This window comes from Oncorhynchus gorbuscha, unplaced genomic scaffold (assembly GCF_021184085.1).
Source record: "Oncorhynchus gorbuscha isolate QuinsamMale2020 ecotype Even-year unplaced genomic scaffold, OgorEven_v1.0 Un_scaffold_45:::fragment_2:::debris, whole genome shotgun sequence".
NCBI classification, from domain to species: Eukaryota; Metazoa; Chordata; class Actinopteri; order Salmoniformes; family Salmonidae; genus Oncorhynchus; species Oncorhynchus gorbuscha.
In genome coordinates, this window is record NW_025745292.1 from 42,998 (window position 1) to 58,513 (window position 15,516).

General features: G+C 42.7%; 1 protein-coding gene across 3 annotated transcripts in view; it reads right to left on the bottom strand.

The window, feature by feature from the left end:
• The window catches only part of esyt3 (extended synaptotagmin-like protein 3), a 43,250-nt gene that overhangs the window by 15,086 nt on the left and 12,648 nt on the right, over positions 1 to 15,516 (bottom strand). For all 3 annotated transcript variants that reach the window (XM_046333507.1, XM_046333505.1, XM_046333508.1), the window contains exons 14-16: positions 12,747 to 12,806; positions 10,463 to 10,534; positions 8,487 to 8,573 (exon numbers count right to left, since the gene is read on the bottom strand). In XM_046333507.1, coding sequence (XP_046189463.1) covers positions 8,487 to 8,573; positions 10,463 to 10,534; positions 12,747 to 12,806 — 219 coding nt within the window. The remainder of the gene's footprint in view (positions 1 to 8,486; positions 8,574 to 10,462; positions 10,535 to 12,746; positions 12,807 to 15,516) is intronic.

Here is a 15,516-nt window from a genome sequence, read left to right on the forward strand (position 1 = left end):
ACGAGTTGCGTTTTACCAAAAAGTTCTATTTTGGTTTCATCTGACCATATGACATTCCCCAATCTTCTTCTGGATCATCCAAATGCTCTCTAGCAAACTTCAGACGGGCCTGGACATGTACTGGCTTAAACAGGGGGACACGTCGGGCACTGCAGGATTTGAGTCCCTGGCGGCGTAGTGTGTTACTAATGGTAGGCTTTGTTTCTTTGGTCCCAGCTCTCTGCAGGTCATTCACTAGGTCCCACCCGTGTTGTTCTGGGATTTTTGCTCACCGTTCTTGTGATCATTTTGACCCCCTCGATCTGGTGCGTGGAGCACCAGACCGAGGGAGATTATCAGTGGTCTTGTAGGTCTTCCATTTCCTAATAATTGCTCCCACAGTTGATTTCTTCAAACCAAGCTGCTTACCTATTGCAGATTCAGTCTTCCTAGCCTGGTGCAGGTCTACAATTTTGTTTCTGGTGTCCTTTGACAGCTCTTTGGTCATGGCCATAGTAGAGTTTGGAGTGTGACTGTTTGAGGTTGTAGACAGGTGTCTTTTATACTGATAACAAGTTCAAACAGGTGCCATTAATACAGGTAACGAGTGGAGGACAGAGGAGCCTCTTAAAGAAGAACTTTATGAATTGGTTTAATTAATTCTGAAAATGTGTTTTGTTAGATGTTTTGAATCTGCAAAAGTGGTTCCAGACAATCTTTGATTTACTATGATCTGAAAGCCCTCCAAACCATGGCTTAATTATATACTTTTGAGTAATTAAACTCACTGGTTTAGTTTTGGTTCTTCAATTGTTTATGGAATATTTTTTACATTTTATGTTTGTTTTAAAATAATTGTCCTATATTAAAATACAATTAGTTAATTTAATATCAAAGGAAATAATTGCCTTTAGTTGACCATCTTAAATTGGACTAGTTTCAAATAATCTACAAAACACAACTATTTTTGGCCAAGGTCTGGGTAGACAGACCACTTGACTTGTTCCACGTTTGTTGTTACATCGTGGGATTAAAATGAATTTGTCATTTTTTTTGTCAACGATCTGCTCAAAAATACTAATATTTATGAAAAATTAAAAGCTAAGATATATTGATTAGATAAGTATTCAACTCCCTGAGTCAATACATGTTATTACAATGCAGTTATTACAGCTGTGAGTCTCTAGCTAAATTTCTAAGAGCTTTGCACACCTGGATTATTTAACATTTTCCCATTTTATTATTTTCCAAATTTGCCAAGCCCTTTCAAATTGGTTGTTACTCATTGCTAAACAGCCATTTTCAAACAACACAAAAGATTCCTTGATGCCCTTCCAGACTCCCTCCTACACAAGGACGTCAGATGACAAAAATCAGTTAACCACCTAACTGAGGAACTCAATTTAACCTTGCGCAATACCCTAGATGCAGTTGCACCCCTAAAAACAAAAAAACATTTCTAATAAGAAACTAGCTCTCTGATATACAGAAAATACCCGAGCTCTGAAGCAAGCTTACAGAAAAGTGGAACGGAAATGGCGCCACACCAAACTGGAAGTCTTCCGACTAGCTTGGAAAGACAGTACCGTGCAGTCTCGAAGAGCCCTTACTGCTGCTCGATCATCCTATTTTTCCAACTTAATTGAGGAAAATAAGAACAATCCTAAATGTATTGTTGATACTGTCGCAAATTTTAATATATATATATATTTTTTAAATTTACCTTTATTTTACTAGGCAAGTCAGTTAAGAACAAATTCTTATTTTCAATGACGGCCTAGGAACAGTGGGTTAACTGCCTGTTCAGGGGTAGAACGACAGATTTGTACCTTGTCAGCTCGGGGATTCAAACTTGCAACCTTCCGGTTACTAGTCCAACGCTCTAACCACTAGGCTACCCTGCAAAGCTAACTTAAAAGCAGCATTCCCCAAGTGAGGATGGCTTTCACTTCAGCAGTAATAAATTCATGAACTTCTTTGAGAAAAAGATCATGATTATTAGAAAGCAACTCACTGCCTTCCTGAAGACAAACAATGTATACAAAATGCATCAGTCTGGTTTTAGACCCCATCATAGCACTGAGACTGTACTTGTTGAGGTGGTAAATGACATTTTAATGGCATCAGACAGAGGCTCTGCATCTGTCCTCATGCTCATAGACCTTAGTGCTGCTTTTGATACCATCAATCTCCACATTCTTTTGGAGAGATTGGAAACCGGAATCGGTCTACATGGACAAGTTCTGGCCAGGTTAAGATCTTATCTGTCGGAAAGATATCAGTTTGTCTCCGTGAATGGTTTGAACTCTGAAAAATCAACTGTAAATTTCGGTGTTCCTCAAGGTTCCGTTTTAGGACCACTATTGTTTTCACTATATATTTTAACTCTTGGGGATGTTATTCGAAAACATAATGTTAACTTTCACTGCTATGCGGATGACACACAGCTGTGTATTTCAATGACACATGGTGAAGCCCCAAAATTGCCCCAGCTAGAAGCCTGTGTTTCAGACATAAGGAAGTGGATGGCTGCAAACGCTCTACTTTTAAACTCGGACAAAACGGAGATGTTTGTTCTATGTCCCAAGAAACAAAGAGATCTTCTGTTGAATCTGACAATTAATCTTAATGGTTGTACAGTCGTCTCAAATAAACCTGAAGGACCTCGGCGTTACTCTGGACCCTGATCTCTCTTTTTACAAACATATCAAGACTGTTTCAAGGACAGCTTTTTTCCATCTACGTAACATTGCAAAAATCTGAAACTTTGTCCAAAAATGATGCAGAAAAATGTATCCATGCTTTTGTTACTTCTAGGTTAGACTACTGCAATGCTCTACTTTCCGGCTACCCGGATAAAGCACTAAATAAACTAAAGTTAGTTTAAATACGGCTGCTGGAATCCTGACTGCTAGAATCCTGACTGATTTGTTTGATCGTAGCTAGCTACATAGCTAGCTACATAGCCGTCTTTGTATCAAAGATAATTGTGTAGTCTAGAGCGATTTTCTAGGTTAGCTAGCCAGCTATTGTCGTTCTTTTAACGCAACGTAACGTAAACAACACTACTAGCTAGCCAGCTAGCCCCCGAATAGCAGCACTGCAGAAACTATTACACTCAACGGAACGACTTGATTAGTGTAGTGTCAACAACGCACCCACTGCCAGCTAGCCTACTTCAGCAGTACTGTATCATTTTTAATCATTTTAGTCAATAAGATTCTTGCTACGTAGCTTAACTTTCTGAACATTCGAGACGTGTAGTCCACTTGTCATTCCAATCTCCTTTGCATTAGCGTAGCCTCTTCTGTAGCCTGTCAACTATGTGTCTGTTTATCCCTGTTCTCTCCTCTCTGCACAGACCATACAAACGCTCCACACCGCGTGGCCGCGGCCACCCTAATCTGGTGGTCCCAGCGCGCACGACCCACGTGGAGTTCCAGGTCTCCGGTAGCCTCTGGAACTGCCGATCTGCGGTCAACAAGGCAGAGTTCATCTCAGCCTATGCCTCCCTCCAGTCCCTCGACTTCTTGGCACTAACGGAAACATGGATCACCACAGACAATACTGCTACTCCTACTGCTCTCTCTTCGTCCGCCCACGTGTTCTCGCACACCCCCGAGAGCTTCTGGTCAGCGGGGTGGTGGCACCGGGATCCTCATCTCTCCCAAGTGGTCATTCTCTCTTTCTCCCCTTACCCATCTGTCTATCGCCTCCTTTGAACTCCATGCTGTCACAGTTACCAGCCCTTTCAAGCTTAACATCCTTATCATTTATCGCCCTCCAGGTTCCCTCGGAGAGTTCATCAATGAGCTTGATGCCTTGATAAGCTCCTTTCCTGAGGACGGCTCACCTCTCACAGTTCTGGGCGACTTTAACCTCCCCACGTCTACCTTTGACTCATTCCTCTCTGCCTCCTTCTTTCCACTCCTCTCCTCTTTTGACCTCACCCTCTCACCTTCCCCCCTACTCACAAGGCAGGCAATACGCTCGACCTCATCTTTACTAGATGCTGTTCTTCCACTAACCTCATTGCAACTCCCCTCCAAGTCTCCGACCACTACCTTGTATCCTTTTCCCTCTCGCTCTCATCCAACACCTCCCACACTGCCCCTACTCGGATGGTATCGCGCCGTCCCAACCTTCGCTCTCTCTCCCCCGCTACTCTCTCCTCTTCCATCCTATCATCTCTTCCCTCTGCTCAAACCTTCTCCAACCTATCTCCTGATTCTGCCTCCTCAACCCTCCTCTCCTCCCTCTCTGCATCCCTTGACTCTCTATGTCCCCTATCCTCCAGGCCGGCTCGGTCCTCCCCTCCCGCTCCGTGGCTCGATGACTCATTGCGAGCTCACAGAACAGGGCTCCGGGCAGCCGAGCGGAAATGGAGGAAAACTCGCCTCCCTGCGGACCTGGCATCCTTTCACTCCCTCCTCTCTACATTTTCCTCCTCTGTCTCTGCTGCTAAAGCCACTTTCTACCACGCTAAATTCCAAACATCTGCCTCTAACCCTAGGAAGCTCTTTGCCACCTTCTCCTCCCTCCTGAATCCTCCCCCCTCCCTCTCTGCAGACGACTTCGTCAACCATTTTGAAAAGAAGGTCGACGACATCCGATCCTCGTTTGCTAAGTCAAACGACACCGCTGGTTCTGCTCACACTGCCCTACCCTGTGCTCTGACCTCTTTCTCCCCTCTCTCTCCAGATGAAATCTCGCGTCTTGTGACGGCCGGCCGCCCAACAACCTGCCCGCTTGACCCTATCCCCTCCCCTCTTCTCCAGACCATTTCCGGAGACCTTCTCCCTTACCTCACCTCGCTCATCAACTCATCCCTGACCGCTGGCTACGTCCCTTCCGTCTTCAAGAGAGCGAGAGTTGCACCCCTTCTGAAAAAACCTACACTCGATCCCTCCGATGTCAACAATTACAGACCAGTATCCCTTCTTTCTTTTCTCTCCAAAACTCTTGAACGTGCCGTCCTTGGCCAGCTCTCGCGCTCTCTCTCTCTGAATGACCTTCTTGATCCAAATCAGTCAGGTTTCAAGACTAGTCATTCAACTGAGACTGCTCTCCTCTGTATCACGGAGGCGCTCCGCACTGCTAAAGCTAACTCTCTCTTCTCTGCTCTCATCCTTCTAGATCTATCGGCTGCCTTCGATACTGTGAACCATCAGATCCTCCTCTCCACCCTCTCCAAGTTGGGCATCTCCGGCGCAGCCCACGCTTGGATTGCGTCCTACCTGACAGGTCGCTCCTACCAGGTGGCGTGGCGAGAATCTGTCTCCTCACCACGCGCTCTCACCACTGGTGTCCCCCAGGGCTCTGTTCTAGGCCCTCTCCTATTCTCGCTATACACCAAGTCACTTGGCTCTGTCATAACCTCACATGGTCTCTCCTATCATTGCTATGCAGACGACACACAACTAATCTTCTCCTTTCCCCCTTCTGATGACCAGGTGGCGAATCGCATCTCTGCATGTCTGGCAGACATATCAGTGTGGATGACGGATCACCACCTCAAGCTGAACCTCGGCAAGACGGAGCTGCTCTTCCTCCCGGGGAAGGACTGCCCGTTCCATGATCTCGCCATCACGGTTGACAACTCCATTGTGTCCTCCTCCCAGAGCGCTAAGAACCTTGGTGTGATCCTGGACAACACCCTGTCGTTCTCAACCAACATCAAGGCAGTGGCCCGTTCCTGTAGGTTCATGCTCTACAACATCCGCAGAGTACGACCCTGCCTCACACAGGAAGCGGCGCAGGTCCTAATCCAGGCACTTGTCATCTCCCGTCTGGATTACTGCAACTCGCTGTTGGCTGGGCTCCCTGCCTGTGCCATTAAACCCCTTCAACTCATCCAGAACGCCGCAGCCCGTCTGGTGTTCAACCTTCCCAAGTTCTCTCACGTCACCCCGCTCCTCCGTTCTCTCCACTGGCTTCCAGTTGAAGCTCGCATCCGCTACAAGACCATGGTGCTTGCCTACGGAGCTGTGAGGGGAACGGCACCTAAGTACCTCCAGGCTCTGATCAGGCCCTACACCCAAACAAGGGCACTGCGTTCATCCACCTCTGGCCTGCTCGCCTCCCTACCACTGAGGAAGTACAGCTCCCGCTCAGCCCAGTCAAAACTGTTCGCTGCTCTGGCCCCCCCAATGGTGGAACAAACTCCCTCACGACGCCAGGACAGCGGAATCAATCACCACCTTACGGAGACACCTGAAACCCCACCTCTTTAAGGAATACCTAGGATAGGATAAGTATTCCCTCTCACCCCCCCCCCCCCCTTTAAGATTTAGATGCACTATTGTAAAGTGACTGTTCCACTGGATGTCATAAGGTGAATGCACCAATTTGTAAGTCGCTCTGGATAAGAGCGTCTGCTAAATGACTTAAATGTAAATGTAAATGTAACCCCAAAATTTGATCATATTACTCCAGTGCTAGCCTCCCTACACTGGCTTCCTGTCAAGGCAAGGGCTGATTTCAAGGTTTTACTGCTGACCTACAAAGCATTACATGGGCTTGCTCCTACCCATCTCTCTGATTTGGTCCTGCCGTACATACCTACACGTACGCTACGGTCACAAGACGCAGGCCTCCTAATTGTCCCTAGTATTTCTAAGCAAACAGCTGGAGGCAGGGCTTTCTCATATAGAGCTCAATTTTTACAGAATGGTCTTGCTACCCATGTGAGAGACGCAAATTCGGTCTCAACCTTTAAGTCTTTACTGAAGACTCATCTCTTCAGTGGGTCATAGGATTGAGTGTAGTCTGGCCCACGAGTGTGAAGGTGAACGGAAAGGCTCTGGAGCAACGAACCGCCCTTGCTGTCTCTGCCTGGCCAGTTCCCCTCTTTCCACTGGGATTCTCAGCCTCTAACCTTATTACAGGGGCTTAGGCACTGGATTACTGGTGCTCTTTCATGCAGTCCCTAGGAGGGGTGAGTCACTGATGTGATCTTCCTGTCTGGGTTGGCGCCCCCCCTTGGGTTGTGCCGTGGCGGAGATCTTTGTGGGCTATACTCGGCCTTGTCCCAGGATGGTAAGTTGTGGTTGAAGATATCCCTCTAGTGGTGTGGGGGCTGTGCTTTGGCAAAGTGGGTGGGGTTATATCCTTCCTGTTTGGCCCTGTCCGGAGGTATCAACGGATGGGGCCACAGTGTCTCCTGACCCCTCCTGTCTCAGCCTCCAGTATTTATGCTGCAGTAGTTTGTGTCAGGGGGCTAGGGTCAGTTTGTTATACCTGGAGTACTTCTCCTGTCTTATCCGGTGTCCTGTGTGAATTGAAGTATGCCCTCTCTAATTCTCTCTTTCTTTCTTTCTCTCTCTCTCTCGGAGGACCTGAGCCCTAGGACCATGCCTCAGGACTACCTGGCATGATGACTCCTTGCTGTCCCCAGTCCACCTGGCCATGCTGCTGCTTCAGTTTCAACTGTTCTGCCTGCGGCTTTGGAATCCTGACCTGTTCACTGGACGTGCTACCTGTCCCAGACCTATTATTTGACCATGCTGGTCATTTATGAACATCTTGGCCATGTTCTGTTATAATCTACACCTGGCACAGCCAGAAGAGGACTGGCCAACCCTCATAGCCTGGTTCCTCTAGGTTTCTTACTTGGTTTTGGCCTTTCTAGGGAGTTTTTCCTAGCCAACGTGCTTCAACACCTGCATTGCTTGCTGTTTGGGGTTTTAGGCTGGGTTTCTGCACAGCACTTTGAGATATCAGCTGATGTACGAAGGGCTATATAAATAAATTTGATTTGAGTTACTATTCCTCTTTTAATAACATTTTTAAAAAGCTAATCTCCATTGCTATGGAATTAAAATACAGAACTTATATAACAATGTTAATAAAATGTTACTCAAGTTATTACATTGTTAATCAAAGAGGCATAAGTCACTTGCAAACAAAATATGAATTTTAAGTATCCAAGTAAGGAAATATCCAAACTTGCCTTGTTGAAAATCGACAACAGCCAAGGTACAGATGGAAAATAATGTTAATTTTTATTGAGAGTAAACTATCCCTTTAAAATTGGTACATTTGTTTGAAACAAGACACTTTATCTGTACGTATGTGTAGTTCGAGGAGTAAATCTCGTTGGTTGGTTTGATAATCTACTAGTTTGACTAATCTTAGTTGAAGGTGGAAAATCAAAATGTTTCCGAAAAGTAGTCACTTTGTGCGATCTGTATTCAGATATTTGTAGTCACCTCTAAATGGTAGTAAACGTCTTTTAAAAAATATGTTACTATTCACAAAGCATATTTGATACTATAGTTATCCTAGGTCTGATGTCTATAGTAGTACAACAGAGAAATGTAGTAAAAAACAAAAAAAATAGTAGAAGTAGAAAAATAGAGTAGACCTGAAATCATAAAAACAGAAAATTTAATTTGAAAAAAGACTACAGACTATTTGCCCATTATATGACATGACCAGGTCTATGTGTGCACCGACTACTACCAGTGTGAAGGTTTCTTCCTTACTTTATCATGAGGGTTGTATACCTGAATATTCAGTCGCTGGTTTGTTATGCTGTGCACAAAGAAGGTAAAGCACTCCTCCCACACAGGGTCTTTGGATGCAAACACCACCTATAGGAAGGAGAGGGGAATGTCAATAAAGAGGGGGCACAATGGAGCCCTTTTCTCAATTGGATTTCCTCGACTCATGTCCTCCTCCTCGTCCTATCCGTGCCTCTTTTTGAAAACATCAGATGGAAGCGAGGAAATGTGGAAACAAATGCGCTTGTAAGAAATTACTTTCTGTCTCTTCTCTAGTGCATCATCAGGCAAATTACGTTTACAGGAGTGGAATCCCAAAATACACAGTGCACAAAACCTGTTCTTTACGTGACACCTGTTGACACCTGTTATTTCCATGACACAGCTTTCAGCTGGATTCATCTGGTCCGTCTATGATCCCTTATTGATGTCACCTGTTAAATCCACCTAAATAAGTGTAGATGAAGGGGAGGAGACAGGTTAAAGAAGGATTGTGCCATTCAGAGGGTGAATGGCAAGACAAAATATTTAAATGCCTTTGAACGGGGTATGGTAGTAGATTCAAGGCACACCGGTTTGAGTGTCAAGTACTGCAACGATGCTGGGTTTTTCACGCTCAACAATTCCCTGTGTGTATCAAGAATGTTCCACCACCCAAAAGACATCCAGTCAACTTGATACAACTGAAGCATTGGAGTAAACATGGGCCAGCAACCCAGTGGAACGATTTCAAAACCTGTAATGAGGGCAAAAGCGAGTGCAACTCAATATTTGGATGGTGTTCCTAATGTTTTGTACACTCAGTATACATGTGTGAAGTGGTAAAAATAAATGTAACTAGCTGCACTATACATTTTACAGATAAAAGGATAAGTAATGTATTACTTTTTTAAGATGGCTGTTTTCTCAGAGGAGAAAACTTTGCACGTTTCAAAGGGGGTGTGGCTGATTTGAAAACTCTTCCGTGGTAGGACACACCTTTAACATCCTTTGCCGGAAGGGGCAAACAAGGAGAAGAGGAAACTCCTCATTTCACCTATTAAAGAATTGAAACTCCTACATATGGTGACCACTTATTGGTGTCCGGGTCACGGAGGAGAGGAGGAATTGAGGAGAGAACCGATTTTTTTACCCAATTGAGGAAAAGAAATCAAAAGAAAAACACCTGTTACAAAATTGCAAAATTCAAGGAAGTTAAAAAAAAAAATCCATGTTTTCCCAGAAAACCCAGGTCTGAAGATTCCTCGAATCAGGATAGGAGAAGCACAAAATTCTAAGAGAAGCAGAAAATCCTTCAAATCAGGATTTCGGGGGATTTTAGGGGCCCTACCTGTAAGATACAAGTAACTGCCAAAATAAATAAAACACTAACATAAATTGTCTTAATAGGGTGTTGGACCACCATGAGCAAGAACTGCTTCAATGCACCTTGGTATATAATCTACAAGTGTCTGGAACTCTATTGGAGGGATGCAACACCATTCTTCCTCGAGAAATTCCATAATTGTGTTGATGGTGGTAGTAAACGCCGTCTCAGGCACCGCTCCAGAATCTCCCATAAGTGCTCAATTAGGTTGAGATCTGGTGACTGAGACAGCCAATGACATATGGTTTACATAGTTTTCATGCTCTTCAAACCATTCAGAGACCACTCATGGCATGTGGATTGTCATGGTAGCCAAGCATTTTTATACATGACCCTAAGCATGATGGGATGTCAACTGCTTAATTAACTCAGGAACCACACCTGTGTGGAAGCACCTTTTTTCGATATATACTTTGCATCCCTCATTAACTAAAGTATTTGCATTATTTTGGCAGTTAGCTGTATATAGAATGGTTAACGGCAGATACAGTCAGTTGAATGATGCAATGGACAAAAACGTATCAGTGGGGGAAATACTATATTTAATTCATAGAAATCACACCCACCTGGCATGACTATCCCTACAATGCTGGAGCATTCAGTATTAACATACCTTGCTTTTCAGATTCTGTTCATCAATGGAGAACTCCACATAAGAGTTTGGATTGTTGGGTCTCCTTGTGAACTATAGATTAAAAGAACATTAGCATTGATATAGAAGAGGCTCAGATATGAGTGTGTCAGTGTGTGTGTGTACAGTGAGCTCCAAAAGTATTTATTGGTATGGCTCTGTACTCTAGCACTTTGGAATCGAAATGATACAATGGAGGTTAAAGTGCATTTGCTGTAAATTTTGGTAGTGTTTCAGATTATTTTGTGCCCAATAGAATTGAATGGTAAATAATGAAATTGTATCAGTTTAATTGTAAATTATAATATATTTCTAAACCAGTGGAGGACGGCTCATAATAATGGCTGGAACAGAGCAAATGGAATGGCATCAAACACATGGAAACCATGTGACGTATTTGATAACATTCCACTGATTCCGCTCCAGCCATTACAACGGGCCCATCCTCCCCAATTAAGGTGCTACCAACCTACTGTGTTCTGAACACTTCTAAATTAATGTGGATGCTACCATGATTACAGATAATCCTAAATGAATCATGAATAAATTATGAGTGAGAAAGTTAGACGCACAAATATCATACCTCCCAAGACATGCTAACCTCTCACCATTATATTAACAGGGGCTGTTAGCATTTCTGGGGGGTTATGAATCATTATTCACGATTCATTCAGGATTATCCGTAATCATGCTAGCATCCACATGAATGTAGAAGTGTTTAGAAACATATTCTATTCTTATTTACAATAAAAGTGACTCCAAAATAACACTATTATTTATCATTCTATTGGACACAAAATAATAACTTTTGACTACTTCTATACTGTACAGTATAAGTGAATTTGTCCCAATATTTTGTTCCCCTAAAATGGAGGGGACTATGTATAAAAAGTGCTGTAATTTTTTTTTTTTTTTTAAACCTGACAGTCTGCACTTTAACCTCAGTCATTGTATCATTTCAAATCCAAAGTCCTGGAGTACAGAGCCAAAACACTGTCCCAATACTTTGAGCTCACTGTATTTTTAAATTAACCTGCATAATATTCACTTCATTACGTAGAACCTGTACTCGTCCAACTCCAAATCAGAGATTTCAATGTCAGGAACACTGTCAGCGGAATATCAGCGGAAAAACAAGAGATCTCACAAAAGTTAGGTAAACAAGCTTCAGCCAGGTCTGACATGGCTGGTTTATGAGTGGCGGAGCACTCTGGAATGTTCTAGTTTACCTGCAGGCAGCTCCCATATAGGTTGCCTTGAGTCTGCATTCCACTCACATGAGAATACTATGAGCTAGGCTCACATGAGCAAACAGAGGAATGCATCAGCTCATAAGAGAAAAGGTGCTCTCTGTGTATATACACACACTAGCTGCTAGCACACTATATGACCTAGAGAGGGGAGCCTATAGTGTTAGCAGACTTCAGAGAGGGAAATGTCAATACTTCTTTAACACGGGGATCTACACTATACTGTATAAAAGGACACAAATGCACAAACATAGATTAAATAATAGAAACTGTGCTACACCTGGCAGCTTGTTAATGTTTTCATGCTTTAGAGAGAGAGCAGCTCTAGACTAATCATCACAACATACAGACAGTGGAGATTGTCCTCTGACTAATCAACCTTCAGAAAAAGTTCTGCATTACTACAGGTCAAAGACAGAACTCGCTGCCTTACGGTCCAGAAAGGGACCTTACTTATGCAAAAGGCATTTTCCATGACAGTGTTTAACACTTTTCCCGAAGAGTGACATCAGCGAAACTGAAGATTCTCACTGCAGTGTCACAGAGTGACCAGGTGGGGGAGCAGAGGAGGGGAAGCAGAATCAAAAAAAAGATCAAGACAGGGCAGACAAAGCAGGTATGGGAATGAATACAACAGGTCACACCCTCATGACCTGCCTTCTCCAGAAAAACAGGAAACACTAGTGCTGTACCAGGCACTGTGCACAACGGAAACCATTTACTCCAAACAGAAAAGAGTTTGTTGGACAAATTCATGTAGGTCCCTCCCTGTTTTATTCTGTTTGCTGCTGTTGGCTTCCATTTGGTTTCTAGTGAACACAACCCTGGAGTACCAGTAACAGGCCATTCAACTCATTCAATTCATTAGGCACCAAATGAAAAACAGACTGAAACAGGGAGGAACTACCTGGACATGTCAAATAAGAAACTAAGCATTTTCGTTTCCATTGCAAAATGATACAAAATGTTGTCCTTTATGTGCACTACTAAATTACAACCCATGTGGTCAATCTTACCCTGGCATCTTTGGCGTGCTTCCCATCCTTTTTAAAGTGGCTGAACTCACTGTGGTCTTTCTGTGGTAGGCAAATAAATGGATATTAATAGTATACAATATATATTTCAGATAGAAAAACAAATACTGGCATATGCCTGCAATGAATTAGAATGAAGAGCATGTATAGAGCAAAACAAATAAATGTTGTGCATGTATCAAAATAACACATTTAAGGGCTCTATTTTCAGCTGGCATTAAGCAGTTGTCAAATGCACATTCTTTGCAATTTTGACCTGTTAAAGCCGGCAAGGTTCCGTTTTCAAATCCTCGAGCCAGGATTAGTTATTTACTTTGTACATGAGCACGCCTGTGCAGAGGTGGGAGAAGTGGTAATATCTGAGGTGTGTCCTTTGGCTCGTGAGACCGCTTTGAAATACATCTTAAATCACCAAAGCTTTATTAAAAGATCAAGTTTATGAGTATCCCCTTATCTATGTAGGCTACTGTACATTATTTGAGCCAGTTCCTGTTATTATTTTGGATGTGCGTAAAAAAAAACCTCGATGTAAGTTATATGCCCATCATGGAACGAGAGATGACATGATCTGGTGACACTGGTATTTAGAAACATTTAAGTTATTTTCCTGTAATAATTGCTTATTTTCCCATTTCATTTGATAAAGAAAAAAAGCCCTTACAGGCTACCACTACCCTACTATAATGAAAGAAGGTTCAACAGCAATTAATCTGGTGTCTTTCTTATCCTAGCCATGCATTAGCCAAGTCGGCGATCCATAAAAGGTTTCTAAATGGTCTACTCGTGAGGCTTTTGCCATCATGCTAGACCTGCAGTGCATAGGTCTACCTGCAGCACATAGGCTACTCCAGTCGGTTTATATCCATCCTGATTTCCAAAGAGCGCCTCTTGTATTCAAATGACTCAGTGCTATAACACCATATCAACGGTACGCCTAGGCTACATCATGCTTATTGAGAACATATTACGGGAGCCTAGTATTTTTTATTTGAGGAGAAGTGCGATGCGTAAAGGCCTATAGTCGTTGAAGCCAATTACAACAATGTTGACTGTCAACACTCCAAACATCTTGAGAAAACATTGTTTTTGTTATGTTGCTATTACATGTTACTGTAGCCTATGCTATTTAATAAACTCAATTACTGCAGTGAAAATAGCAACAATATTTCTGACACAGCCCCAGACCCAGCCAGCGCTAATATTTACCATTGCATTAGGTTTGATAAAATAGATCTCTAAAATGTTCAATGCAGAAGGCCACGTTTTATGACAGAAAACTTGAGCACAATTGACCTTTCGCTAAGCCCCGCCCCTCTTGGTACTGTTGCAACCTCGGACAACATCTGCAAAATTTGACCGACCACCCTGATTTGGTCTTATGTGGCAAAATTTGAAATGGTGTATGTTTTTTTGTTGATGATAAAGGTAAAGATATAGAGCTACAAAATGGGATATCATTCCCATTGTTTGTCAACTGCAGTGTAAGTAAATTCTGCTTTGAAAGTTGATAAACTCCACTTTTTAGAAAATGGCCCGTGAATGTTTTGGTACACCTACTGGAAAGCTCTCCTTTGTCTACACCAATTCGGCATCGTTCACACCCTCTTAAGCCTTAGTCCCACCCATCTCTTTAAGGATTCACATGTGAGGCCATGTGCTAAACAGAGTAGTGTAGAGTAGTGAACAACCAAAGATTTAAAAACTAAAAATAGTGAAATAAGTAACCTACAATAAGGAAACCACCAGGTAAAAATACACTTTATCTAGTTCTTGGCCTATATCCTAATCTGACTTCGGTGCAGGTCATGTTGTTCTTCACATTACAGTCTCTGGTAAACACACACTATATCAAATACAATCAAAATGGATTTGTCACAAGCACATGATACAGCTATAAACGGTACAGTGGAATGGTAACTTGAAAATTTGCATAGTAGCAATATCACAAATAGAAAGGGTACAGATAACTGTTTTCATAATTATTAGATGACGCTTCCCGAGACACTTGTCTAAATTGATGGGTCATGTGAAAGAAATGCTAGAACCCCCAGACACATCAAACTAAGTAGATGGGTCACTATTGTCTAGACATGTACACATGTTCATGAAATACAATAGATGGATGTAAAATCACTCCCAAACAGTACAAACTGATTGTCATAGTTAGCCACCATGCATGAAATGCTGTAGTATGAATCTACAGGTAGCTAAAGCTAACCAACTAGGTTCAACGTTTGCTAGCTAGCTAACATTAGGCAATTCAAATGGGTTTCTGAGATATAAATAATATGACTACACAGATCATACACGTTAGCTAGCGAGCCAGCAAGCTAATGTTTGTTAGCTTGACTTGAAATGAAAATGACTTTCCGACAAAATTAGAAATGTATAATTTCTGAAAATGTAGCTAGACTCTTACATGGATGAACGTTTCACGGCAGACTGGAACCACTTTAACTAAGTAAGACATCTTGTGTAGTTACAGTGGAGCAAAAAAGCATTTAGTCAGCCACCAATTGTGCAAATTCTCCCACTTAAAAAGATGAGGCCTGTAATTTTCATCATAGGTACACTAACTATGACAGACAAAATGAGAAGAAATGTATTATTTATTTATTAAATTTACTTTCAAATTACGGTGGAAAATAAGTATTTGGTCACCTACAAACAAGCAAGATTTCTGGCTCTCACAACTTCTTCTTTAAGAGGCTCCTACCTCAAAACAGTCACACTCCAAACTCCACTATGGCCA